The following is a 26,396-nucleotide window of genomic DNA, read 5'->3' as shown; positions in this document are numbered from 1 at the left end:
GAAACGCCGCTCTGCCAAAAACTAATTCTTGAAGACACACACACACATTGTACCCAGGTTTAATTATATCTCATCGCAGAGAGAAACGCCGCTCTGCCAAAAACGAATTCTTGAAGACACACACACACACATTGTACCCAGGTTAATGATATCTCATCGCAGAGAGAAACGTCGCTCTCCCAAAAACTAATTCTTGAAGACACACACACACATTGTACCCAGGTTTAATGAGATCTCCATTGCAGAGAGAGAACGCCGCTCTGCCCAAAACGAATTCTTGAAGACACACACACACATTGTTACCCCGGTTTAATATATCTCATTCGCAGAGAGAAACGCCGCTCTGCCAAAAACGAATTCTTGAAGACACACACACAATTGTACCCAGGATTTAATGATATTTCATCGCAGAGAGAAACGTCGCTCTCCCCAAAAACTAATTCTTGAAGAACACACACACATTGTACCCAGGTTTAATGATACTCTATTGCAGAGAGAAACGCCGCTCTGCCAAAAACTAATTCCTTGAAGACACACACACATTGTAACCCAGGTTTAATGATCTCTCATCGCAAGAGAGAAACGCCGCTCTGCCCAAAAAAACTAATTCTTGAAGACACACACACACATTGTACCCAGGTTTAATGAGATCTCATCGCAGAGAGAAACGTCGCTCTCCCAAAAAACTAATTCTTGAAGACACACACACACCTTGTACCCAGGTTTAATGATTCTCATCGCACGAGAGAAACGTCGCTCTCCCAAAACTAATTCTTGAAGACACACACACACATTGTACCCAGGTTTAATGATGATCTCATCGCAGGAGAGAAACGCCGCTCTCCCAAAAAACTAATTCTGAATAGACACACACAACACCTTGTACCCAGGTTTAATGAGATCTCATCGCAGAGAGAAACGCCGCTCTCCCAAAAACTAATTCTTGAAGACACACACACACTTGTACCCAGGTTTAATGAGATCTCATCGCAGAGAGAAACGTCCGCTCTCCCAAAAACTAATTCTTGAAGACACACACACATTGTACCCAGTTTAATGAAATCTCATCGCAGAGAGAAATGCCGCGCTGCCAAAACTAGTTCTTGAAGACACACACACATTGTACCCAGGTTTAATGATATTTCATCGCAGAGAGAAACGCCGCTCTGCCAAAAACTAATTCTTGAAGACACACACACACATTGTACCCAGGTTTAATAATATCTCATCGCAGAGAGAAACGTCGCTCTGCCAAAAACTAATTCTTGAAGACTTTTTTTGCAACTCAGTCCTTTAAAAAGTTGGCGCTCATACCGCACAGAAACACCAACTCAATTCACTGGGAACCAGGCTAATGATAATGTTAAAAAAAAAATTTTGCCGAGATTTCAACACAGCGAAAAACTTCCCTCAAGGTAATGGTGGGGAGTGCCGTTCTCTCCTTTGCCATTTCCCAACCGCAAAGTTTTCATCGCAGGGTCTTGTAATCTTATAACTTGCGATAGCAAAGCGCACAGCAGCCCAGCTCTCAACAGCACAAACAATTCGATGTGGGCGATTACTACGACTTGCTCTCAAACACATTCCTGCGGAGGGAGCTGGTAGGAACGTTGGGTTGCTCGGTCAACGGCCAGGGTCAACGGCGGCGTGGTGGATTCCACAAATATGCCCGACTGTGAGGGCGGGCACAAGCCGGCGTGAGTAGGTTAAACGTTGAGTTGTATAAGGGCACCACGGGGTGACCAGCCCCTCAACCACCCAGCCCCTCCCCTCCCACCCAGCCCCTCCCCACCCTCCCCTCTCCACCCAGCGCCACCCCTCCCACCCAGCCCCTCTCCACCCAGCCCCACCCCTCCCACCCATCAACCAGCCCCTCCCTCCCCACCCAGCCCCTCCCCACCCTCCCCACCCAGCCCCTCCCTCCCCACCTTCCCCTCTCCACCCAGGCCCTCCCTCCCCACCCTCCCCTCTCCACCCACCCCACCCCTCCCATTTTTGGATGCACGACGGACAGACACAATAATCCCCTGTGGGCTGGTGGAACCAGGTGGTTCCTACCAGTATTACATTGTAATGTCATTGTGGCCTTCCTGGCAGCCAGTAGAATCTGCGCTGTGTGGATACATCGATGACTGGCGGGACCGCGCCCACATCTCAGTACGATCACTGCACTGTGGAAATGTGGTCGTCATTCAAGATTAAAAGTGAATGTTAACGGGAAAATAACGGTGCTGTAACTCTCTTTACGACGAACCCCACGTCTCCAACATTTGTACAGTGCGAGAAAGTTACATTTTGCCATTTCGTCACGAGAACCACGTGAAGATTACACAATGCTCGCAGCTTAACAACGTTCACGGAGCCTTTGCGATTGCTGCCAATGTGAAGTGAGAACAAAGATGGAAAAACGAGCTGTCATTTCCAATCAACCCTGCCTGCTGGTCCAGCATCTTGTTTGTAGACAAAAATAAACCAGCGGCTTCCTAAAAGCAACTGCGGCAATAATTACACAATAATCACCACAAAACAACCGACTTCTCTCACAACGGAGGCAGTATTCTCACACAAGACGATCGCCTTGATCAAAAGAAAACGAAACGCAAAATGGGCTCGGAACTAAATTCTGAACAAGCGTTTAAAGGCCCCCAAAATAAATGGAAGAAAAATAAATACAAAAAATATTGAACGACGCTTTTCAAAATACGAGATTTTTGTTTACAATGTCCCTGAAGGACACACACACACACAGCCACGTTAACACGGACGCTCGCAAGGGGGGGCCACGTGAACACGAGTTCGTGTGTGCTGGGGGGCAGCCATCATTTGAACAGGAAGAGAACCAACGAAAAACAACGCATCCTCCAGTAAAGCCCTATTCAAGAAACACCAAGTTAAACGTGACTTGTGTAAAAAATATCTTTGAAACAACAGGCTTCCGAGTAAAACATGCATCACCATTGGAACCTCATTTGCCAGTAAAAAATATGATAATTGTTTTTTTACCCTTCTATCTGGCAACAAAACTGACACCTTTTTTACAAGGAGTCATGTTTGCATAGACCACAATACCTGCAGCCATAATGCAAACAAAAAACATAACTCTGATAATGTATGCACTGTCCTTGAAGTTGATTGGTCCACACCCATGTGAGACTAGGCTCTAAGGAAAGCTGTCTCGGATGTGGACCAATCAACTTCAAGGACAGTGCATACATTATCAGAGTTATGTTTTTGTTTGTTTTATTTTTCGATTTAAAGCTTTCGTGACTGCAGGGATTCATCTTCTTGGTTCTTTCGGTAAAGTCACGTAGAAGGGAAGTAATAAAATAATAAAAATAAAACATAAAATAATTCTCATGACGTTTCGGCCACAATGCAAGCAGCTGTCCTCAGGTGAAAACCAGGTCTGTCCCTTTGATGCTGAATTAGTACTATTCACATACCTGCATTTCCCATATCCTCTCCCTTTGATGCTGCTAATCCTGCATAATGCACAGGCATAAGTAGTACTAATCACATTCCTGCATTTCCCATAAATATTCTGAATTCCTCTTGATATGCAAATTCCTTTGTCAAGGCACCCAGCTTATATACATGCTCCAAGCTCGTGTGCTCTTTTGTTTGTATTATGACTGCAGGTATTGTGGTCTATGCAAACATGACTCCTTGTAAAAAAGGTGTCAGTTTTGTTGCCAGATAGAAGGGTAAAAAAACAATTATCAAAACATGCATCGTTAGCCCAATTAGATATTAGATGACAATCTGATTAATCTTCATCGCACTCGCGGTGGTCACGTGACCGATCTCCGTGACCAGGTTGGGATTCGACGTGGAAATTGATTTTTCGGAGCCGCTCGCTGCGACGCCTCTCGCCTTTCGGCAGCTCAGGATGCGCTTGAAAGTGGCGATCATCTCCGTGTCCCGAAACGAGAAGATGATGGGGTTCATGGCGGAGTTGAGCTCCGCTATGAGCAAGAAGTACTTCTCGAAGGCCAGGACGTTGCAGTCCGAGCAGAAGGAATCCAGCAGCAGAATCACCAGACCCGGCGTCCAGCACACGATAAAGGCTCCTGGGAGAGACGGCACGAGGCATTTTGGCAGCGACGCATGGAACAAGACCAGCCTTGATCATTGTTTTTTTTACCCTTTTATCTGGCAACAAAACTGACACCTTTTTTACGAGGAGTCATGTTTGCATAGACCACAATACCTGCAGTCATAATGCAAAAAAATATATAACTCTGATAATGTATGCACTGTCCTTGAAGTTTATTGGTCCACACCCGAGACAGCTTTCCTTAGAGCCTAGTCTCACCCTGGTGTTGGACCAGACGATGCCAAAAAGGCGCACAACTCAAAGACAATGCACCATCAGAGTATGAGAGCTCGGGGTAAGCATTTACACCATTGGAACCTCATTTGCCAGTAAAAAAATATGATAATTGTTTTTTTACCCTTCTATCTGGCAACAAAACTGACACCTTTTTTACGAGGAGTCATGTTTGCATAGACCACAATACCTGCAGTCGTAATGCAAACAAAAAAACAGTTGTGCGCCTTTTGGCGTCATCTGGTCCAACACCATGTGAGACTAGGCTCTAAGGAAAGGTGTCTCGGGTGTGGACCAATCAACTTCAAGGACAGTGCGTACATTATCAAAGTTGTGTTTTTTTTTGCATTAAGGCTGCAGGTATTGTGGTCTATGCAAACATGACTCCTTGTAAAAAAAGATGTCAGTTTTGTTGCCAGATAGAAGGGTTAAAAAAACAATTATCGTGAATCGTGTTGTCGAATGTTCTGCCCAGACAGACCCACAACGCTTAATTCTAGATTTGAAGCTTTCGTGACTGCAAGGATTCATATTCTTAGGTTTTTTTCGGTAAAGTCACGTAGGTAAAAAATTTAAATTAATAAAAGTAAAATAAAATAAAAAATCACGACGTTTCGGAGGCAACACAAGCTTCCGTCTTCAGGTGGAACCGTCACAGCCACGACAGCTGTATCAAGTAAATGAGAGATTACAAGAGCTACCACTCCGATTATATAATGGTTGAAGAGGGGAAGGGCCAAGTACGGCACACTTTTTATTAATATGGTAAGGTGAGGCTTGAGACTAAGAATAGACTGCATAACAAAAGACTGAGCCTTTGTTATGGAGAGGTACGGTTTGTGACTACGCCTAGCCTACATAACAAAAGTGTGAAAAAAGAAATAACTAAACCTGGTAAAACAAAACTGGTTGTCTATCAATAACCTGTAATAGTTGTCTGTCAAATAAGATGGTCCAAATAAGTGTAGGTTAAATCTTTTTTGCATGGTTAATCACATCACTTACCCAACATGATGGTGACCGTTACGAGCAAGCTCACGGGGGCGTCTTGCCTCCGGGAGCACCTGGAGCTATTCTGCAGCACGGGTATCCTGTCCCTCCACACGTTCACGAAGATGTGGCCGTAGAGCCCCGCCATGATGAGGAACATGGAGAGGTTGTAGCCGGCCCAGAAGGTGACGTAGCTGGCGCTGTACAGCGGCGCCAGGGTGGAGCACGTGGCGATGTCGCAGACGCAGTTCCAGCCCATGCTGGGCATGGCGCCGGCGATGATGGCCACGAGCCAGATGATCGCGACGACCGTCACGACGCGCCGCTCGCTCATCCGCTGCATCCGGAACAGCGCGACGTGGCGCTCGATGGCGATGACCAGGAGGCTGGCGACGGAGGCGGTGAGGCTCGTGTTGATCAGCCCCTGGCGCAGAAACCAGGTCGGCAGCGATAGCTTGCGAGTGTTGGGCCCCGTGTTGACAACCAGGTAGACGTACGCCGCTCCCGCAAAGAAATCCGCCGCGGCCAGGTTGGCCATGAGGAAGTAGACGGGGTGGTGGAGTGTCTTGTTGATGTACACGGCGAACATGACGAGGGCGTTGGCCAGAATGATGCCGAGGCACAAGGTCAGGCCGAGCACCATGACCAGCGTGCTGGTGAAGGACCACTTGTCGTAGAGCGGCTTGTTGCTGTTGTGGTAGAAGAAGGTGATCGTCTCGTTGTGGTGGCAGTTGACGTCCATCTCGTTCTCGCGTTGTTTCCCACGTCCACGCACACCTGCAAAGCAAAGATTATTTAAAGGAAACCAACACCAATGGAGACTAGGCTCTAAGAAAAGCTGTCTGGGGTGTGGACCAATCAACATCAAGGACAGTGCATATCATTATCATCATCAGAGTTGTTTCTTTTTGTTTGCATTTTGACTGCTTGTGTTGTGGTTATTGCAAACATGATGCCTTGTATAAAGGTGTCAGTTTTTGTACCAGTCGAAAGGGTAAAAACCTATCACTATATTTTGCCACTGGTAAAGGAGGTGTCTCATAATGTAAATGCTTCACCCCGAGCTCTCAATACTCTGATAGTGCGCTGTCTTTGAGTTGTACGCCTTTTGGCGTCATCTGGTCCAACACCATGTGAGACTAGGCTCTAAGAAAAGCTGTCTCGGGTGTGGACCAATCAACTTCAAGGACAGTGCATATCATTATCATCATCAGAGTTGTTTCTTTTTGTTTGCATTTTGACTGCTTGTGTTGTGGTTATTGCAAACATGATGCCTTGTATAAAGGTGTCAGTTTTTGTACCAGTTGAAAGGGTAAAAACCTATTACTAAAGAGCTGTTGTTATACAATTACATCTCGATAGCGTTCCTCCTCTGAGCGTCATGATCATAGACAATGGCACAATCTGATTATCTGCACTGGCGTCCGTGACTGATTGCGCTATTTAATGACCCCCAGGGGAATGTGACTCAGCGTCGCGAAAAGAGGTGATCGCATCTTGTCACACTGCCGATACATGTGTACGCACACGCATGTACATGTATAGGAACTCTCGCATCATACATGTACAGTCCGCTTTAATAATTCCACTGCTGGATGATGACCTCCGCACACGTCTTGTGGGTCGGGTCGAGAGCGATATTTGATTATACTTCACCATCTTCTTGGTTCTTTCGGTAAAGTCACGTAGAAGGGAAGTAATAAAATAATAAAAATAAAACATAATAAAATTATTCTCACGACGTTTCGGCCACAACGCAAGCAGCCGTCCTCAGGTGAAAAACCAGGTCCGTCGAGGCGACAGAGTCTGAATGAAACAGCACACGAGCTTGGAGCATATATATAAGCTGGGCGCCTTGACAAAGGAATTTGCATATCAAGAGGAATCTAGCATATTTATGGGAAATGCAGGAATGTGATTAGTACTACATATACTTCACCACGCTGGTCAGTGGGGGTTGTGGTGGAGGTGGTGGTGGGGAGTGCAGTACACCAATGGGGGTTTCTGCACTGCCAGCTGCTGTCTATAACGCCCACAGCACCTTTCTACTGCACGTGGTGGTGGTGGTGGAGGTCAACCCATCCAAAGAACCCTGCTTAGCTTATAAAATCGGAAAAGGCTGCGTGCTTTGTGAGTGATCTGGTCAAAGGCTACGTTGACATCAGCACACTTACATTGCATACATAACACTGGTCAACACACTTTTTGTGGCATGAGGTATTACAACGGTGTTAAGGTCATTTTGGGGTGCTGATTCCAAATCTGGCATCAGTTTTTGTCTATCACATCAGGTTTTTGAGATATCAAATATTGCATTTTCAATAAAAACTTGCAGGAGGAAAAATATTAAATGAATGTGGATATCTACAAATGATATTATAAACACAATATCCTAAAAATACAGCAGCGTATTTTAACACTAAAGCAGTCACTGACTCGCAACAACTTGCAATCATAAGTGACAGGAGTTAATTTCGGGTAAAATCAATGAAAATGGGGTATGCCGATAGCATAACAATTAGACTGTGCTACAGCAAATCTGAGATCAGATTTGGAATCATCAGCACCCTGAAATTAGCCTAGAACAGCTGCAAAACTCCAGGCCAGAAAAAATAAAATTTGTTATTGTTATTGTTGAGCAGTGTAATTAACGCGGCTTGAAATTTAGGAAGAAATGCCGCATTACACGTTACAATGTCATGGTTTCTAGCACAGATTCTCTTCCCGTGAGAGTTGGGGACAGACTAAGAGGGGTTTGAACAAGGCGAGCCCTGCTTACTTGTGGCGTTCACCCTCTACACCACTGGGAGAGCCATAAAAGTCAAATATTTCTTAATATATTTCATTGAGAGCCATATAGTATTTTTAACGTGTAATACATTAAATATTTTTTTTTTACTTTTAATGCGACTTCTGGTCACGGAACCCGTGACCCGTGAAATTTTATCTTCAAAACTAATTTCTGTTCACTTTAAAATGACACACTATTATTAAGCAATATCGCAAGTATTTTAAAATCAGTTCCAAACTGATTTTATTTTTTTATTATTTTTTTTTCAACTCAAAATTGTCTGGGAGCCACATGCCGTCACCGGAAGAGCCATGTGTGTGTGTGGCTCGCGAGCCACAGGTTCCCGACCGCTGCTCTACACGAGAACAAACGCAACGCAAACCTCACAGAATCCTGTCGTTGTTGAGCAGCGTCCCTTAGGATTAGCACATGGCCAGTAGGCAAGGCAAGGCAAAGGTCAAAACAACGAGCTGACCTTCACCCGACCTTTGACCTCACCCCTCGGCACACAGACACCTTTACCCTTTGACCCCTCTGCAGGCAGTCGACGGAGAAGAAGGGCCCAGGCTGCGCACGTGTCGGCTCAGGCGAGTTCAGGAGGAGGCCGGGCCCCGGATGTCAGGGGCCCCGGATGTCAGGGGCCCCGGATGTCAGGGGCCCCGGATGTCAGGGGCCCCGGATGTCAGGGGCCCCGGATGTCAGGGGGCCCGTGGACACGTGACGCAGGAGGCGTGGCCAGGGGGCGGGGCTTGGGGGAGGGAAGATGAAAGGTGGCGGGGCGAAGGGGTCAGTCACGTGACCTGGGACTCTGTGAGTCTGTGGGTCTCTGTGTGAGTGTGTGGGTCTCTGTGTGTGAGTCTGTGGGTGTCTGTGTGTGAGTCTGTGGGTCTGTGTGTGTGTGGGTCTCTGTGTGTGTGGGTCTCTGTGAGTCTGTGGGTCTCTGTGTGAGTGTGTGGGTCTCTGTGTGTGAGTCTGTGGGTCTCTGTGTGTGTGGGTCTCTGTGTGAGTCTGTGGGTCTCTGTGAGTCTGTGGGTCTGTGTGAGTGTGGGTCTCTGTGAGTCTATGAGGTCTCTGTGTAAGTGTGGGTCTCTGTGTGAGTCTGTGGGTCTCTGTGTGAGTGTGGGTCTCTGTGTGAGTCTGTGGGTCTCTGTGTGTGAGTCTACGGGTCTCTGTGAGTCTGTGGGTCTCTGTGAGTCTGTGGGTCTCTGTGTGAGTGTGTGGGTCTCTGTGTGAGTGTGGGTCTCTGTGTGAGTCTGTGGGTCTCTGTGTGTGAGTCTACGGGTCTCTGTGAGTCTGTGGGTCTCTGTGTGAGTGTGTGGGTCTCTGTGTGAGTGTGGGTCTCTGTGTGAGTCTGTGGGTCTCTGTGTGTGAGTCTGCGGGTCTCTGTGAGTCTGTGGGTCTCGGTGTGAGTGTGTGGGTCTCTGTGTGAGTGTGGGTCTCTGTGTGAGTCTGTGGGTCTCTGTGTGAGTGTGGGTCTCTGTGTGTGTGTGGGTCTCTGTGTGGTGTGGGTCTCTATGTGAGTGTGGGTCTTTGTGTGAGTCTGTGGGTCTCTGTGAGTTTGTGGGTCTCTGTGTGAGTGTGTGGGTCTCTGTGTGAGTCTGTGGGTCTCTGTGTGAGTCTGTGGGTCTCTGTGAGTCTGTGGGTCTCTGTGAGTCTGTGTGTGTCTCTGTGTGAGTCTGTGGGTCTCTGTGAGTCTGTGGGTCTCTGTGTGAGTCTGTGGGTGTCTCTGTGTGAGTGTGTGGGTCTCTGTGTGTGAGTCTGTGGGTCTATGTGTGTATGTGGGTCTCTGTGTGAGTCTGTGGGTCCCTGTGTGAGTCTGTGGGTCTCTGTGAGTCTGTGGGTCTCTGTGTGTGTGTGGGTGTCTGTGTGTGTGTGGGTCTCTGTGTGAGTCTGTGCGTCTCTGTGTGAGTCTGTGGGTCTCTGTGTGTGAGTCTGTGGGTCTCTGTGTGAGTGTGGGTCTCTGTGTGTGAGTCTGTGGGTCTCTGTGTGAGTCTGTGGGTCTGTGTGTGAGTCTGTGGGTCTCTCTGAGTCTGTGGGTCTCTGTGTGAGTGTGTGGGTCTCTGTGAGTCTGTGGGTCTCTGTGTGAGTCTGTGGGTCACTGTGTGAGTCTGTGGGTCTCTGTGTGAGTCTGTGGGTCTCTGTGTGAGTCTGTGGGTCTCTGTGTAAGTCTGTGGGTCTGTGTGAGTGTGGGTCTCTGTGAGTCTATGAGGTCTCTGTGTGAGTCTGTGGGTCTCTGTGTGAGTCTGTGGGGGTCTGTGAGTGTGTGGGTCTCTGTGTGAGTCTGTGGGTCTCTGTGTGTGTGTGGGTCTATGTGTGTGAGTCTGTGGGTCTCTGTGTGAGTCTGTGGGTCTCTGTGTGAGTCTGTGGGTCTCTGTGTGAGTCTGTGGGTCTCTGTGTGAGTCTGGGTCTGTGTGAGTGTGGGTCTCTGTGAGTCTGTGAGGTCTCTGTGTGAGTCTGTGGGTCTGTGTGAGTGTGGGTCTCTGTGAGTCTGTGGGTCTCTGTGTGAGTCTGTGGGTCTCTGTGTGAGTGTGTAGGTCTCTGTGTGTGAGTCTGTGGGTCTCTGTGTGAGTCTGTGGGTCTCTGTGTGAGTCTGTGGGTCTCTGTGTGATTGTGTAGGTCTCTGTGTGTGAGTCTGTGGGTCTCTGTGTGAGTCTGTGGGTCTCTGTGTGAGTGTGGGTCTCTGTGTGAGTGTGGGTCTCTGTGTGAGTCTGTGGGTCTCTGTGTGAGTCTGTGAGGTCTCTGTGTGAGTGTGGGTCTCTGTGAGTCTGTGGGTCTCTGTGTGAGTCTGTGGGTCTCTGTGAGAGTCTGTGGGTCTGTGTGTGTGTGGGTGTCTGTGTGTGAGTCTGTGGGTCTCTGTGTGAGTCTGTGGGTCTCTGTGTGAGTCTGTGGGTCTCTGTGTGAGTCTGTGGGTCTCTGTGTAAGTCTGTGGGTCTGTGTGAGTGTGGGTCTCTGTGAGTCTATGAGGTCTCTGTGTGAGTGTGGGTCTCTGTGAGTTTGTGGGTCTCTGTGTGAGTCTATGAGTCTCTGTGTGAGTCTGTGGGTCTGTGTGAGTGTGGGTCTCTGTGAGTCTGTGGGTCTCTGTGTGAGTCTGTGGGTCTCTGTGTGAGTGTGTAGGTCTCTGTGTGTGAGTCTGTGGGTCTCTGTGTGAGTCTGTGGGTCTCTGTGTGAGTCTGTGGGTCTCTCTGAGTCTGTGGGTCTCTGTGTGAGTGTGTGGGTCTCTGTGAGTCTATGGGTCTCTGTGTGAGTCTGTGGGTCACTGTGTGAGTCTGTGAGTCTCTGTGTGAGTCTGTGGGTCTCTGTGTGAGTCTGTGGGTCTCTGTGTGAGTGTGGGTCTCTGTGAGTTTGTGGGTCTCTGTGTGAGTCTATGAGTCTCTGTGTGAGTCTGTGGGTCTGTGTGAGTGTGGGTCTCTGTGAGTCTGTGGGTCTCTGTGTGAGTCTGTGGGTCTCTGTGTGAGTGTGTAGGTCTCTGTGTGTGAGTCTGTGGGTCTCTGTGTGAGTCTGTGGGTCTCTGTGTGAGTCTGTGGGTCTCTCTGAGTCTGTGGGTCTCTGTGTGAGTGTGTGGGTCTCTGTGAGTCTATGGGTCTCTGTGTGAGTCTGTGGGTCACTGTGTGAGTCTGTGGGTCTCTGTGTGAGTCTGTGGGTCTCTGTGTGAGTCTGTGGGTCTGTGTGTGTGTGAAAATATAAGAATAGGTTTTACCCTATTCTTATGCATTATCTTTCATTATCCTATGGGCATAAATAAAGTTGGGCCAGTCTGCCAAAATGTCACGTTATATATACATTCTTTCTCTGTTATGGCAGAAAAGAACATGATATTCTCGTGAATCAACCTGATTTTTAAATCCTTTATATTAAGTTCACTTGCTTGCTTGCGCGCTTACGACCGTGCAAATCTTTCGGTCGTTTTTTAACCCACTTCCCGTGATCCAATCGAGCTGACATTTTGCACACAGACTCGTTGTGCGTGATAATAAATTTTCGTGAAAAATTTTTTTTCCTAAATTTTACACTGTTTAGGAAAAAATAAAATATATTTAATTACCAATTGCTTAATGGTGGCAGGCAATCATCTGACCCATAGATGGCAGCCATCTCAAGCCAGAGGACGAGATGACTCTAGCCGCCACGCATATAAAGGATTTATAGGGAAAAACTTTGTTTTTACGGGTTAATTTTTCATTGCGTTAGTTCACGAATGTAGCACATTATACATGGCACAAAAAGACAGCTTGGTGTGGAGTCAAAAGGGATTATCCCAGAAAAATATGGTCAACTCTACCACGACAGCGATCGCTACGCACGTCAGCTCACATGAAGTATGATCTGTGTTTTGATTTAGTGCGCTGATCTTAAAGGTGCATTGAAAAATGTTGATACTCCGACTGATGCTCCTGCTGTTGTGGAGTGACTCATGCAGCCAGCTATGGCTGCAGGGTTTGGTAATACATGTTGTTTACGCGTTTATTGTGAAAATTCGGTCACAGTTCCTATGATCACTGTTTCATTGCTTTCATGGCTTTATTTTGGTGATTTTCGAAAAGTTTTTCGGTTTGGCCATGTTTGTTTGTTGTAGTACAGAGTTAGACTGATCGCCTTAATCTAAGTTGTCTTGTGGTTTTTGTGGTTGTTGTTTGACTTGCATCCCACTGGGATTTTTGCACACAGCGTTGGTGTAACGGTGTTTTTTTCTGCAATATTTTACTGTCTTTTCTCGGATTTTCTGTTTGCACTTAGTCACATATTCACTTTAAGATGTTTTTTTGTTCATGTTTTTGTTTTTTGTTTTATTGCGGTTGCACCCGATTCAAGAGCCGAATGGCTCACAGGGCTGTACCTCATCAATGAACTTGAACTTGAATGTCCGAGTGTGGATACACGTTGACCAGTGTAAGAGGGGGGGGGGGGGGGTCACCTTCGGTCAACCCCCACACGCCTCAAGTTTCAAGTTTTCATGTATTAGGCATAGCCCTGTGAGCCATTCGGCTCTTGAATCGGGTGCAACCGCAACAAACAAAAAAAAACAAAAACATGAACAAGAAAACATCTTAAAGTGACTATGTGACTAAGTGCAAACAGAAAATCCAAGAAAAGACAGCAAAAAAATTGCAGAAAAAAACACCGTTACACACCAACGCTGTGTGCAAAAATCCCAGTGGGATGCAAGTCAAACAACAATAACAACCACAAGACAACTTAGATAAAGGCCATCAGTCTAACTGTGTACTACAACAAACAAACATGGCCAAACCAAAAAACCTTTCAAAAATCTTGATTTAAAGCTTTCGTGACTGCAGGGATTCATCTTCTTGGTTCTTTCGGTAAAGTCACGTAGAAGGGAAGTAATAAAATAAAAATAAAACATAATAAAATTATTCTCACGACGTTTCGGCCACAATGCAAGCAGCCGTCCTCAGGTGAAAACCAGGTCCGTCGAGGCGACAGCGTCTGAATGAAACAGCACACGTGCTTGGAGCATATATATAAGCTGGGCGCCTTGACAAAGGAATTTGCATATCAAGAGGAATTTAGCATATTTATGGGAAATGCAGGTGTGTGATTAGTACTACATATGCATGTGCATTATGCAGGATTAACAGCATCAAAGGGAGCTGCAAAAACCACCAAAATAAAGCCATAAAAGCAATGAAACAGTGGTCATAGGAACTCTGCTGCCCCCTGTGGGCCCGTGAGCTTGGGGGCATCTAAGGTTACCTGCAGAGCCTTGCTATGGCGCAACACGTATACACACACACGCAGTTTAACACTCACACACACAACAACAACAACCGCCATTCGCCACTAAGTGGCGGTGACGTCACCACGACGCTTTTGCCAGGCCACGTGCACCTTGAGGCTACCACGTGGCAGGAGGAGGTGACGGGGCAGACCCAGCAGGTGTCACGTGTCGACTGACTGAGACGAGTGGCTGATGCTACCACCACCTTGTGGCCCCCTGCTGTGCCAACTCGCTGTGTGGGTCTCTGCAGGTCTCCACAACTTGCGGATGAGTTCTGCTGCTGCCATTTCAACGACCCTGAGGTTTGGTGGTCGCATGGGCCTTCGTTGGTGTTGACGCCTCGGTAATTGAGATGTTAACTACCTCACCTGGTGTACAGGAGGTCGTGGGTTACACCACCATAATCACGGTGGCTGGGAAATGTTAACTACCTCGCCCGGTATACAGGAGGTCGTGGGTTACACAATCATAATCACGGTGGCTAGGAAATGTTCACTACCTCGCCTGGTATACAGGAGGTCGTGGGTTACATTGTAATCATCATCACGGTGACTGGGAAATGTAAACTACCTCGCCTGGTATACAGGAGGTCATGGGTACCATCATCATAATCACGGTGGCTAGGAAATGTTCACTACCTCGCCTGGTATACAGGAGGTCGTGGGTTACATTGTAATCATCATCACGGTGACTGGGAAATGTAAACTACCTCGCCTGGTATACAGGAAGTCGTGGGTTACACCATAATCATCATCACGGCGGCTGGGAAATGTTAACTACCTCGCCTGGTATACAGGAGGTCGTGGGTTACACCACCATCATCACGGTGGCTGGGAAATGTTAACTACCTCGCCTGGTATACAGGAAGTCGTGGGTTACACCATCATCATCACGGTGGCTGGGAAATGTTAACTACCTCGCCTGGTATACAGGAGGTCGTGGGTTACACCATAATCATCACGGTGGCTGGGAAATGTTCACTACCTCGCCTGGTATACAGGAGGTCGTGGGTTACACCACCATCATCATCACGGTGGCTGGGAAATGTTAACTACCTCGCCTGGTGTACAGGAGGTCGTGGGTTACACCACCATCATCACGGTGGCTGGGAAATGTTCACTACCTCGCCTGGTATACAGGAGGTCGTGGGTTACACCGCCATCATCATCACGGTGGCTGGGAAATGTTAACTACCTCGCCTGGTATACAGGAGGTCGTGGGTTACACCACCATCATCACGGTGGCTGGCAAATGTTAACTACCTCGCCTGGTGTACAGGATGTGCAGTACTACACTACGTACTACACTATACACAACTATATGCTATACTACTGGACACTCCACTATACAATACACTTCTATATACTACACTATACACACATATACTACACTATACACTGCTATACACTACAGTAATATACACTACACTATACATTACTATACACTACTCTACACTACTATACACTACACTACTATACACTACACTACTATACACTACACTGGTATACGCTACTATACACTGCTATACACTATAGTAATGTACACTACACTACTATACACTCCACTACTATACACTACACTATACACTTATATCTACTACACTATACTATACAGTACACTACTATACACTAGACTATACACTACAAAGCTATACAATACACTACTATACACTACACTACTATATACTACACTATACACATATATACTACACTGTACTATACAGTACGCTACTATACACTACACTGGTATTCACTACACTACTATACACTACTCTAAACACTTATATTTACTACACTACTATACACTATACAGTACACTACTATACAATACACTACTATACACTCCACTGCTATACACTACACTATACACTGCTATATTCACTATCGTAATATACACTACTATACACTACACTATACACGTTACACTACTACACACTACACTACTATATACTACACTATACTATACAGTACACTACTATACACTACACTATACACTTATATATACTACACACTACACTACTATCCACTACACTACTATATACTACACTATACACTCCACTGCTATACACTACGCTATACACTGCTATATTCACTATAGTAATATACACTACTATATACTACACGACTATACACTTTACACTACTATACACTACACTACTATATACTACACTATACTATACACTACACTATACACTACTATACACTACACTACTATACACTACACTATACACTGCTATATTCACTATAGTAATATACACTACTATCCACTACACTACTATACACTACACTATACACATATATACTACACACTACACTACTATACACTATACCACAACATTTACATTTGTTGAATACTGTGACATTCCGCTGGTAACTGCATCCAGCATCATCGGGCAGTTTGTCAGAATGGTGAGGCTCTGCTCTGGCTCCCGGTCTTAAATAAAAACAATTGTAAATGTTGTGGTTTCACTCTTCAACAACACACCGTTGTGGGGCTAAAGTAGTGAACTATTTTGTCTTTTGTCAACGTGACACTTTTTTGCTGATTGGCCGTGTCGGGTGTGGTGGAGGGTTACGACACATTTATAAATAACGCGATCGAAACCCAAAAACCTATTTTATGAATTTAATTGGTCGCGAAAGCCTGCTGCGTGTTAAACTGTGTGTAGTGTGTTGTTGTAACCCTCTTACCCCAACCTCGACACAGAGACGTGGCTTCCACTGTGTGTGTATGTTTGTTCTCTATGTATCTCTGTGATATCTGTCTCTGCTTATATGTCTGTCTGTGTGTCTATGTTGTGTGTCTCTCTCTGTGTGTCTCTGTGTGTCTCTCTCTGTGTATCTCTGTGTGTCTATGTTGTGTGTCTCTCTGTGTGTGTCTCTGTGTGTCTCTGTGTTGTCTCTCGCTGTGTATCTCTGTGATGTCTGTCTGCTTATATGTCTGTCTGTGTGTCTATGTTGTGTGTGTCTCTCTCTGTGTGTGTCTCTGTGTGTCTCTGTGTTGTCTCTCTCTGTGTATCTCTGTGATGTCTGTCTACTTATGTGTCTGTCTGTGTCTATGTTGTGTGTCTCTCTGTGTGTGTGTCTCTGTGTGTCTCTGTGTTGTCTCTCTCTATGTATCTCTGTGATATCTGTCTCTGCTTATATGTCTGTCTGTGTGTCTATGTTGTGTGTCTCTCTGTGTGTGTGTCTCTGTGTGTCTCTGTTGTTGTCTCTCTCTATGTATCTCTGTGATATCTATCTGCTTATATGTCTGTCTGTGTGTCTATGTTGTGTGTGTCTTTCTCTGTGTGTGTCTCTGTGTGTCTCTGTGTTGTCTCTCTCTGTGTATCTCTGTGATGTCTGTCTACTTATGTGTCTGTCTGTGTGTCTATGTTGTGTGTCTCTCTGTGTGTGTCTCTGTGTGTCTCTGTGTTGTCTCTCTCTATGTATCTCTGTGATATCTGTCTCTGCTTATATGTCTGTCTGTGTGTCTATGTTGTGTGTGTCTCTGTGTGTGTCTCTGTGTGTCTCTGTGTTGTCTCTCTCTATGTATCTCTGTGATATCTATCTGCTTATATGTCTGTCTGTGTGTCTATGTTGTGTGTCTCTCTCTGTGTGTGTTTCTGTGTCTCTGTGTGTCTATGTTGTGTGTCTCTCTCTGTGTGTGTCTCTGTGTTGTCTCTCTCTATGTATCTCTGTGATATCTGTCTCTGCTTATATGTCTGTATGTGTGTCTATGTTGTGTGTCTCTGTGTGTGTGTCTCTGTGTGTCTCTGTGTTGTCTCTCTCTATGTATCTCTGTGATATCTGTCTGCTTATATGTCTGTCTATGTTTCTGTTTCTGTGTTTTATCTCTCAAATTTAGCATTCTCAGGAAGAATGTAATCAACCAGGTAGGGTGTTGACTGTTATGTTATCCGACTCTCTGTTGTATTACATTACATGTCTAAGTATACTAGATTTGTGTTTCTATTTCATTTACACCTGATGACGATTGCTTGTGTTGCAATGGAAACGTCATATGCTAGTATTTAATTTATTATTTTATCTTTATACGTGACTTTACCGAAAGAACCAAAGAGTTATTCCTGCAGTCACGAAAGCTCCAAATTAAGATTACCCCATGCCCCCTACTGGACATCTGTGGGTATCCCGAGGCAGCAGAAGAGCTCAACGCGGCGCGCGGCCAGCCGATGTGCCGTCTAAATCCGTGTCTCTCTTCTTGAATTCTCAGGTGGGCACGCTTCTGGCGAGCCGGTGGTCACAATGAGCTGGAACTTCCTGACGAGTTTGTTGGAGGAGATATCTCTGCACTCGACGTACCTGGGCAAGCTGTGGCTCACCACGTTCCTGATCTTGCGCATCATGCTGACGATCGTGGCGGGCGAGTCAATCTACCACGACGAGCAGAGCTCGTTCATGTGCAACTCCCAACAGCCGGGCTGCACGAACATGTGCTACGACACCTTTGCTCCCCTGTCCTACGTGCGCTTCTGGATCTTTCAGATTATCACCGTGGCGACGCCAAGCATTCTCTACCTCGCCTTCGCCATACACAGGATACAGAGGTCTAGTGAAGTTACACTATGGGACATCTCCTTTACCAGTGGCAAAATATAGTAGTAGGTTTTTACCCTTTCAACTGGTACAAAAACTGACGCAATTTTATACAAGGTATAATTTTGAGTTGTGCGCCTTTTTGGTGTCATCTGGTCCAACACCAATGGGGACTAGGCTCTAAAGAAAGCCGTCTCGGGTGTGGACCAATCAACTTCAAGGACAGTGCATATTATTATCATTATCAAAGTTGTTTATTTTTGTTTGCATTTTGACTGCTTGTGTTGTGGTTATTGCAAACATGATGCCTTGTATAAAGGTGTCAGTTTTTGTACCAGTTGAAAGGGTAAAAACCTACTACTAGGCCTAGTAAAGTTACTACGACGACGATAACCGTGATAATAACGGCGAAGTCCCCCAAAAAAAACCTTCATTCTACTCTTTGTTCTTGCGAGAAGGAGATTTTTAACTTTTACTCCCGCGTCGTTATCCGCAGGTCAGAAAGCTCGCGGGGCGACCAAGGAGGGGAGTTTGCCGACGAGGCCGGCGCCGGCAGCGGCGAGGTCAAGAAGAACGACTACAGACGGCACGACGGGCGTCGCGCTATCAGGGCCGACGGCCTCATGTGGGCCTACGCGCTGCAGCTCGTCCTGCGCACGGTGGCCGAAGCGGGCTTCCTTCTGGGCCAGTACGTGATGTACGGCTTGGAGGTGATCCCCCGCTTTGTGTGCCCCCGCCGCTACCCCTGCGTCCACTTCGTCGACTGCTTCGTGTCGAGGCCCACGGAGAAGACCGTCTTCCTGCACGTCATGTACGCCGTGGGCTGCCTCAGCCTGGCTCTCGATCTGGCCGAGATGTGGCACCTGGGGATGGGCGCTCTCAGGGACGTGCTGCCGGGCAGCCGAGCCAAGCGCCGGCAACGGTATTTACAGCGCTATGAGACGTCTCCTTTAGCAGTGGCAAAATATAGTAGTAGGTTTTTACCCTTTAAACTGGTACAAAAACTGACACCTTTATACAAGGCATCATGTTTGCAATAACCACAACACATGTAGTCAAAATGCAAACAAAAATAAACAACTCTGATGATAATAATATGCACTGTCCTTGAAGTTGTTTGGTCCACACCCGACATCTTTGATTTTGGGGGACAATTGTTCAGTTTCCGACACAGCGGGAACTTTGGGTTACGGCTCGCTCTCGGGAACCTAACCCTTCCATAACCCAGGAGACCGTCTGCATCAGAGGTCGCAACCGGGTACCCGATACTACCCGTACCCTACCCGATACCCGGCTACCCGTACCCGGCCGGGTACGGGTACGGGTACCCAGTTTGCGACCCTGGTGCGGCCGGGTACGGGTACGGGTAGGCCGTGAGTCACTGGTGAGTCACCGTTTGTCACTCATTTCGGGTAGGGTACGGGTACGGGTAGGCCGTGAGTCACTGGTGAGTCGCCGTTTGTCACTCATTTCGGGTAGGGTACGGGTACGGGTAGGCCGTGAGTCACTGGTGAGTCACCGTTTGTCACTCATTTCGGGTAGGGTACGGGTACGGGTAGGCCGTGAGTCACCGGTGAGTCGCCGTTTGTCACTCATTTCGGGTAGGGTACGGGTACGCTGTGAGTTCCTATGACCACGGGTAGGGAACGGCTACCCATACCCGGCTGGGTACGGGTACGGGTACCCATTTGCGACCCTGGTTTGGCCGGGTACGGGTACGGGTAAGGAATCAAAACCCGTTTGCGACCTCTGGCCTGCATACACTTTGCCAAGACTAACGGTGAGCATTTAAAAACGCGCTGTTGTTGTTGTCATCAACAGGATTGCGAAGGTCAATCCTCCTCCCCCTCCTCCTCCTCCCGACGCGGCCGAGACGGAGGAGGCCGCCCCCCGGCGGATGGCGATAGCGGCGGCGGATGCGTTGCAGCTGCAAGGCTACCTGCGCGCGATAGAGCGGCGGCTGGACCTGACGATTTCCCAATCGCCCCGACGGGCCAGGGCAGCCTGGGGACACGGGGAGAGCGGAACAGGGAGAGGTGGGGCAGGCGGAGAGGGAGCACGGCGGGGGTCTCCGGCCTCGCACTCGGCCGCGGTGGCCGTGAGCAGAAGCCCCCAAGTGCAGCCGGGAAAGAAACACGAAGCAGCAGCAGCAGAAGTGGAAGATTCCGGAGAAAAACAAGAAGAGGTCAAGGCCGCCTCTAGGAAGGGAAGGGCTGTCCGATCGGAGAAATATCTACCCATCTCAGTTTAAGTTTCATTACTCTTTGGTTCTTTCGGTAAAGTCCCGTAGGTGTGAATAACATTTTTATTTTTCTTGGTTCTTTCGGTAAAGTCACGTAGAAGGGAAGTAATAAAATAATAAAAATAAAACACAATAAAACACAATACAATATTGTGTTTTATTTTTATTATTTTATTACTTCCCTTCTACGTGACTTTACCGAAGGAACCAAGAAGATGAATCCCTGCAGTCACGAAAGCTTTAAATCGAATTTTTTATTTTTGTTTTATTTTATTTCTACCCACGTGACTTTACCAAAGGAACCAAAGAGGATGGATTCCTGCAGCCACGAAAGCTTCAAATCGCCTTTTAAGTTTCCTGTTGCGAGTTTGACGCCGAGTTATTCACAAATGAAGGTCTTCTCTTTGGGGGGTCAGATCTCGCGTGAGCTGTGGATGTGTCGTTGAGCCCCCCACCACCTGGCATCAGCCTCCCACCACTACACTACTATACACTACAATATTATACACTACACTATTATACACTACACTACTATACACTATACACTACACTATTATACACTACACTACTATACACTACACTATACACTACACTACTATACAGTACACTACTATACACTACACTATACTACACATGACACTATACACTACACTACACAACTATACACTACAGTACTAAACAATACATTACTATACACTACACTACTATACACTACACTATACACTACAGTAATATAGACTACACAGCTATACACTAATACTACCACACGTACCACTACTACCGCACGTACCACTACTACCGCACGTACCACTACTACCGCACGTACCACTACTACCGCACGTACCACTACTACCACACGTACCACTACCACTACTACACTACTACTACACTACTACTACTACCGCACATACCACTACTACCACACGTACCACTACTACCGCACGTACTACTACTACCGCACATACCACTACTACCACACGTACCACTACTACCGCACGTACCACTACTACCACACGTACCACTAGTACCACACGTACTACTAGTACCGCACGTACCACTACTACCACACGTACCACACGTACCACTAGTAGTACAACTACTACCACTACTACCATACGTACCGGCGACGGCCGCTGGAAAAGCCGGCGCCGCTGACAGGCGCAGAGCCCCCGGGCACAGCGATCGCCGGCGGCGGTGGTGGTGGTTCCGTTGAAGGCTCCGCGGTCGAGCTGACGGCAGCGCCGAACCCAGAGAGAGAGAGACGGCGAAGGGTCCCCCTCAGGGAGTGATGTAGGATCACCCTCAGCGGGGGCCGATACCGTTGGCTGCCATCGGAGCAGAAACCGCGCAAGAATCCCCTATCTTCTTGGTTCTTTCGGTAAAGTCACGTAGAAGGGAAGTAATAAAATAATAAAACAATTCTCACGACGTTTCGGCCACAACGCAAGCAGCTGTCCTCAGGTGAAAACCAGGTCTGTCGGGGAGACAGCGTCTGAATGAAACAGCACACGTGACGCTGTCGCCTCGACAGACCTGGTTTTCACCTGAGGACGGCTGCTTGCGTTGTGGCCGAAACGTCGTGAGAATTGTTTTAATGTTTTATTTTTATTATTTTATTATTTCCCTTCTACGTGGTGACTTTACCGAAAGAACCAAGATGAATCCCTGCAGTCACGAAAGCTTTAAATCGAAAAAAATCCCCTAGGCCCAGCGGTAAAATCCCCGAGGCTCTAAAATGGCTGTGCCTTTCAGACAATGGCCTGACTCCCGTGAGCTCTGAAATCTTATTTTCAGCCCTAAGGCTGTGACTCCCACATTTAAGCACGAGTGTGGAGATGATTGTGTTCTGTACGTAATAATTCTAAAGCAATTTTACTCAATTCCTAGTAATGTGTGTGCGTGGATTCCGTCGCGATATTAGAATGTTTCCTCTGAGACAAATTCGAACTGTAAAAACATGATTGAGTATTGAAATTACGTTTTCATTTTAAACAACTGTATCGTCTGTTAGCATGTGCATTGCAGTGTCACCTTGAAAGTATGCTTGAATTCCAACCCCTACACGTCACAAAGTTTTGAACATGTACTTGTTATCGCATATAAATGTACAATTTAATAATTCTGACAAGATTGTTGGCTTGTGTTGCCACTGCTCCTCTGACTGTCACCGTGTTTTTTCGCAGTAATTTGTACACTGACATCGCTGTGCGTGACAATAAATGTGCGGTCTCTGTTCAGGGCTTGGTGTTGCAATGCCACATTCCCCAAATTAGAAGTGGATAAACTCAACAATCCCCAAATGAAACGCGGGCAACCAGAGTTGACCCGTATTTAGTAGCCTAACACATGGCGATTAGCGTGGTTGACTACGTACGCTGTGAAAGACGTTCAGCATACAGAGAGACACGAAGCTATTGTGAAACCCAATGGTGTTATTCCTTTTCACTCACATCACGATGTGATGCATCAATGTTGTCAGACTTAAATCAAATTTCATTATTTGTAGAGGAGTAAAATGGGGACGTGACGTCAGGTGTGCCGTTCAGTGCGATGACGTCACGTCTCCTAGGAGCACACTCTTAAAGTGAGTGCTCCTAATCTCAGCTTGTTACCTGTATAAAAGACACCTGTTCACAGAAGCAATCAATCAGATTCCAAACTCTCCACCATGTCCAAGACCAAAGACGCTCAGCATACAGAGAGACACGAAGCTATTGTGAAACCCAATGGTGTTATTCCTTTTCACTCACATCACGATGTGATGCATCAATGTTGTCAGACTTAAATCAAATTTCATTATTTGTGTAGAGGAGTAAAATGGGGACGTGACGTCAGGTGTGCCGTTCAGTGCGATGACGTCACGTCTCCTAGGAGCACACTCTTAAAGGGAGTGCTCCTAATCTCAGCTTGTTACCTGTATAAAAGACACCTGTTCACAGAAGCAATCAATCAGATTCCAAACTCTCCACCATGTCCAAGACCAAAGACGCTCAGCATACAGAGAGACACGAAGCTATTGTGAAACCCAATGGTGTTATTCCTTTTCACTCACATCACGATGTGATGCATCAATGTTGTCAGACTTAAATCAAATTTCATTATATGTGTAGAGGAGTAAAATGGGGACGTGACGTCAGGTGTGCCGTTCAGTGCGATGACGTCACGTCTCCTAGGAGCACACTCTTAAAGGGAGTGCTCCTAATCTCAGCTTGTTACCTGTATAAAAGACACCTGTTCACAGAAGCAATCAATCAGATTCCAAACTCTCCACCATGTCCAAGACCAAAGACGCTCAGCATACAGAAAGACACAAAGCTATTGTGAAACCCAATGGTGTTATTTTCACTCACATCACGATGTGATACATCAATGTTGTCAGACTTAAATCAAATTTCATTATTGTGTAGAGGAGTAAAATGGGGACGTGACGTCAGGTGTGCCGTTCAGTGCGATGACGTCACGTCTCCTAGGAGCACACTCTTAAAGTGAGTGCTCCTAATCTCAGCTTGTTACCTGTATAAAAGACACCTGTTCACAGAAGCAATCAATCAGATTCCAAACTCTCCACCATGGCCAAGACCAAAGAGCTCTCCAAGGATGTCAGCGACAAGATTGTAGACCTACGTTTGAATGTTGAAGCGAGATTCATCGATGTCGTCACGATTAACAATACAAACCCCTAGACAACTAGAGAGCCAGTAACAAGTCGCGATACACTTTGTGCATAATCGCAAATAATCATAAACACAACAATACTCTTTGGTTCTTTCGGTAGTCACGTAGGTATGAAATAAAATGTGTTGCGCCCCAAACGTCGCGATTTATTTTATTTTATACCCCACGTGACTTTACCGAAAGAACCAAAGAGTATGGATTCTTGCAGTCACGAAAACTTCAAATCACAATAATAACACACAACACACATGAATGTGCTGTATCTCAATGGGGGCCTCATTGTTAAAGGTCATAAAGCAAGAAATAAATCGCAAAGATCCGTGATACATTCTAGATTTGAAGCTTTCGTGGCTGCAAGGATTCATATTCTTTTGTTTTTTCGGTAAAGTCACGTAGGTTAAGAATTAAAATTAATAAAAGTAAAATAAAAAATAAAATAAAAATCACAATGTTTCGGAGGCAACACAAGCTTCCGTCTTCAGGTGGAACCGTCGTGATTTTTATTTTATTTTTTATTTTTTTATTAATTTAAATTTTTTACCTACGTGACTTTACCGAAAAAACCCAAAGATTATGACTATCCGTGATACAGTTCAAATCAATTCCATTAACACTTATAATGAAACCCAGCGACCTCAGATGGTTGAACAAAAGGCAGAAATTATATTAAAGCTCGTTAATAAATAATGCAATGAAATGGGTGGGTGGGTGTGATGATTACATTAAACTCGCCAAACGCATTGCACAAACACCGCCCCGTGCGATGTAAAAGCACACACAGACTGGGGAGTGACATCCTCTTTTTATTACACGTTTTTATTTAACTCACTCAGTCTGTTGTATCCTCCAAAAAACATCTTCTCGAAACAGGTCCCTGCGGGGTGGGCTGGTAGGAACGAACAAATGAATGGCTATAATAAAATGAAATGGCGGGGGTACGATACGAAGGGAGAGTTTGAGGACCTAGTTCTAGGCTTTAGGCCTAGCTGTAAGGCTTTAGGCCGCTGTGAGTTAATTGTTAATTTAAATGTTTTAATTAAAAACTATCTCAGGGAATTATAATGGAATGTTACACTTGTTGAGCCAGGAAAGCCTCACTGAGTCTAAAGGTTTTTGTAGGGTCCTGCCAAGTGTTTGCAGTAGGGGGCGATGTTGCTACACCTAATCAGACATCGGACGGACGGACGATATAATCTATTGTAGGCTGGTTCACTTTGTTCCGACCAGTATAACTCAAATTTTACCCACTTCCCAAAGTGCTATCAACTGCAAACTTGAAATACCTACGTCATACTGATGACAACACGATATTCTATCATGAAACATCCAAAACATATTTTTAAACATTTTACACGCTTTTATGTAACTCACTCCCGTCTGTTGTTGTATCCTCAAATCTTGAAACTCACTTTTAACCGTCTTCACAATGTCGTATCGACTGCAAACTTGGCGTAGGTACGTCATACCGATGACAATACTATATTCTATCATTAAACATAACTTCAACATCTTGATTTAAAGCTTTCGTGACTGCAGCAGGAATTCATCTTCTTGGTTCTTTCGGTAAAGTCACCAAGTAGAAGGGAAGTAATAAAATAATAACAATAAAACATGTGTTATATAATAAAAATAAAACATGTTTTATATAATAACAATAAAACATGTTTTATATAATAAAAATAAAACATGTTTTATTTTTTATTATTTCATCTTCTTGGTTCTTTCGGTAAAGTCACGTAGAAGGAAAGTAATAAAATAATAACAATAAAACATAATAAAATATAAAATAATAAAATAAAACATGTTTTATATAATCAAAATAAAACATGTTTTATTTTTATTATTTTATTACTTCCCTTCTACGTGACTTTACCGAAAGAACCAAGATGATGAACTTCAACATCCGCGAAGCTCCATCTCAAGATGTGAAATATTCGGTGCCCTTGGCAGCTTTGCATCCCTGGTGAGCGCGCAATCTCCGTTTCGCCCGCCCCATCAGGCGAAGTTCCAGTTGATTTTGTCGAGTCGAGAAGTCGAGAGCCCACGAGGGAGTTGCGTTTGTCGGAGCGAGCGGCGGCCCCGATGTTCCCCAA

General features: G+C 45.9%; 2 protein-coding genes across 2 annotated transcripts; one reads left to right on the top strand and one right to left on the bottom strand.

Annotated features, from left to right (window-relative positions):
* Positions 1-3,687: 3,687 nt before the first annotated feature.
* On the bottom strand, positions 3,688-6,062 carry LOC133362830 (lysophosphatidic acid receptor 1-A-like). Its single transcript, XM_061581774.1, has 2 exons — positions 5,336-6,062; positions 3,688-4,070 (listed from the first exon to the last, which is right to left on the bottom strand). The coding sequence occupies exons 1-2, from the start codon at positions 6,060-6,062 to the stop codon at positions 3,751-3,753; spliced, it is 1,047 nt and encodes a 348-aa protein (XP_061437758.1). The 3' UTR covers positions 3,688-3,750.
* A 12,033-nt stretch (positions 6,063-18,095) lies between these two features.
* Positions 18,096-20,637, top strand: LOC133362864 (gap junction gamma-1 protein-like). The gene is made up of 3 exons (XM_061581807.1): positions 18,096-18,397; positions 18,883-19,308; positions 20,208-20,637. The coding sequence occupies exons 1-3, from the start codon at positions 18,096-18,098 to the stop codon at positions 20,635-20,637; spliced, it is 1,158 nt and encodes a 385-aa protein (XP_061437791.1).
* Positions 20,638-26,396: the final 5,759 nt, after the last annotated feature.

Source organism: Lethenteron reissneri, unplaced genomic scaffold, assembly GCF_015708825.2.
Source record: "Lethenteron reissneri isolate LAM-NWPU_2019-01 unplaced genomic scaffold, ASM1570882v1 scaffold_1630, whole genome shotgun sequence".
Taxonomy (NCBI): Eukaryota; Metazoa; Chordata; class Hyperoartia; order Petromyzontiformes; family Petromyzontidae; genus Lethenteron; species Lethenteron reissneri.
This window is presented reverse-complemented; position numbering and strand designations above follow the sequence as displayed.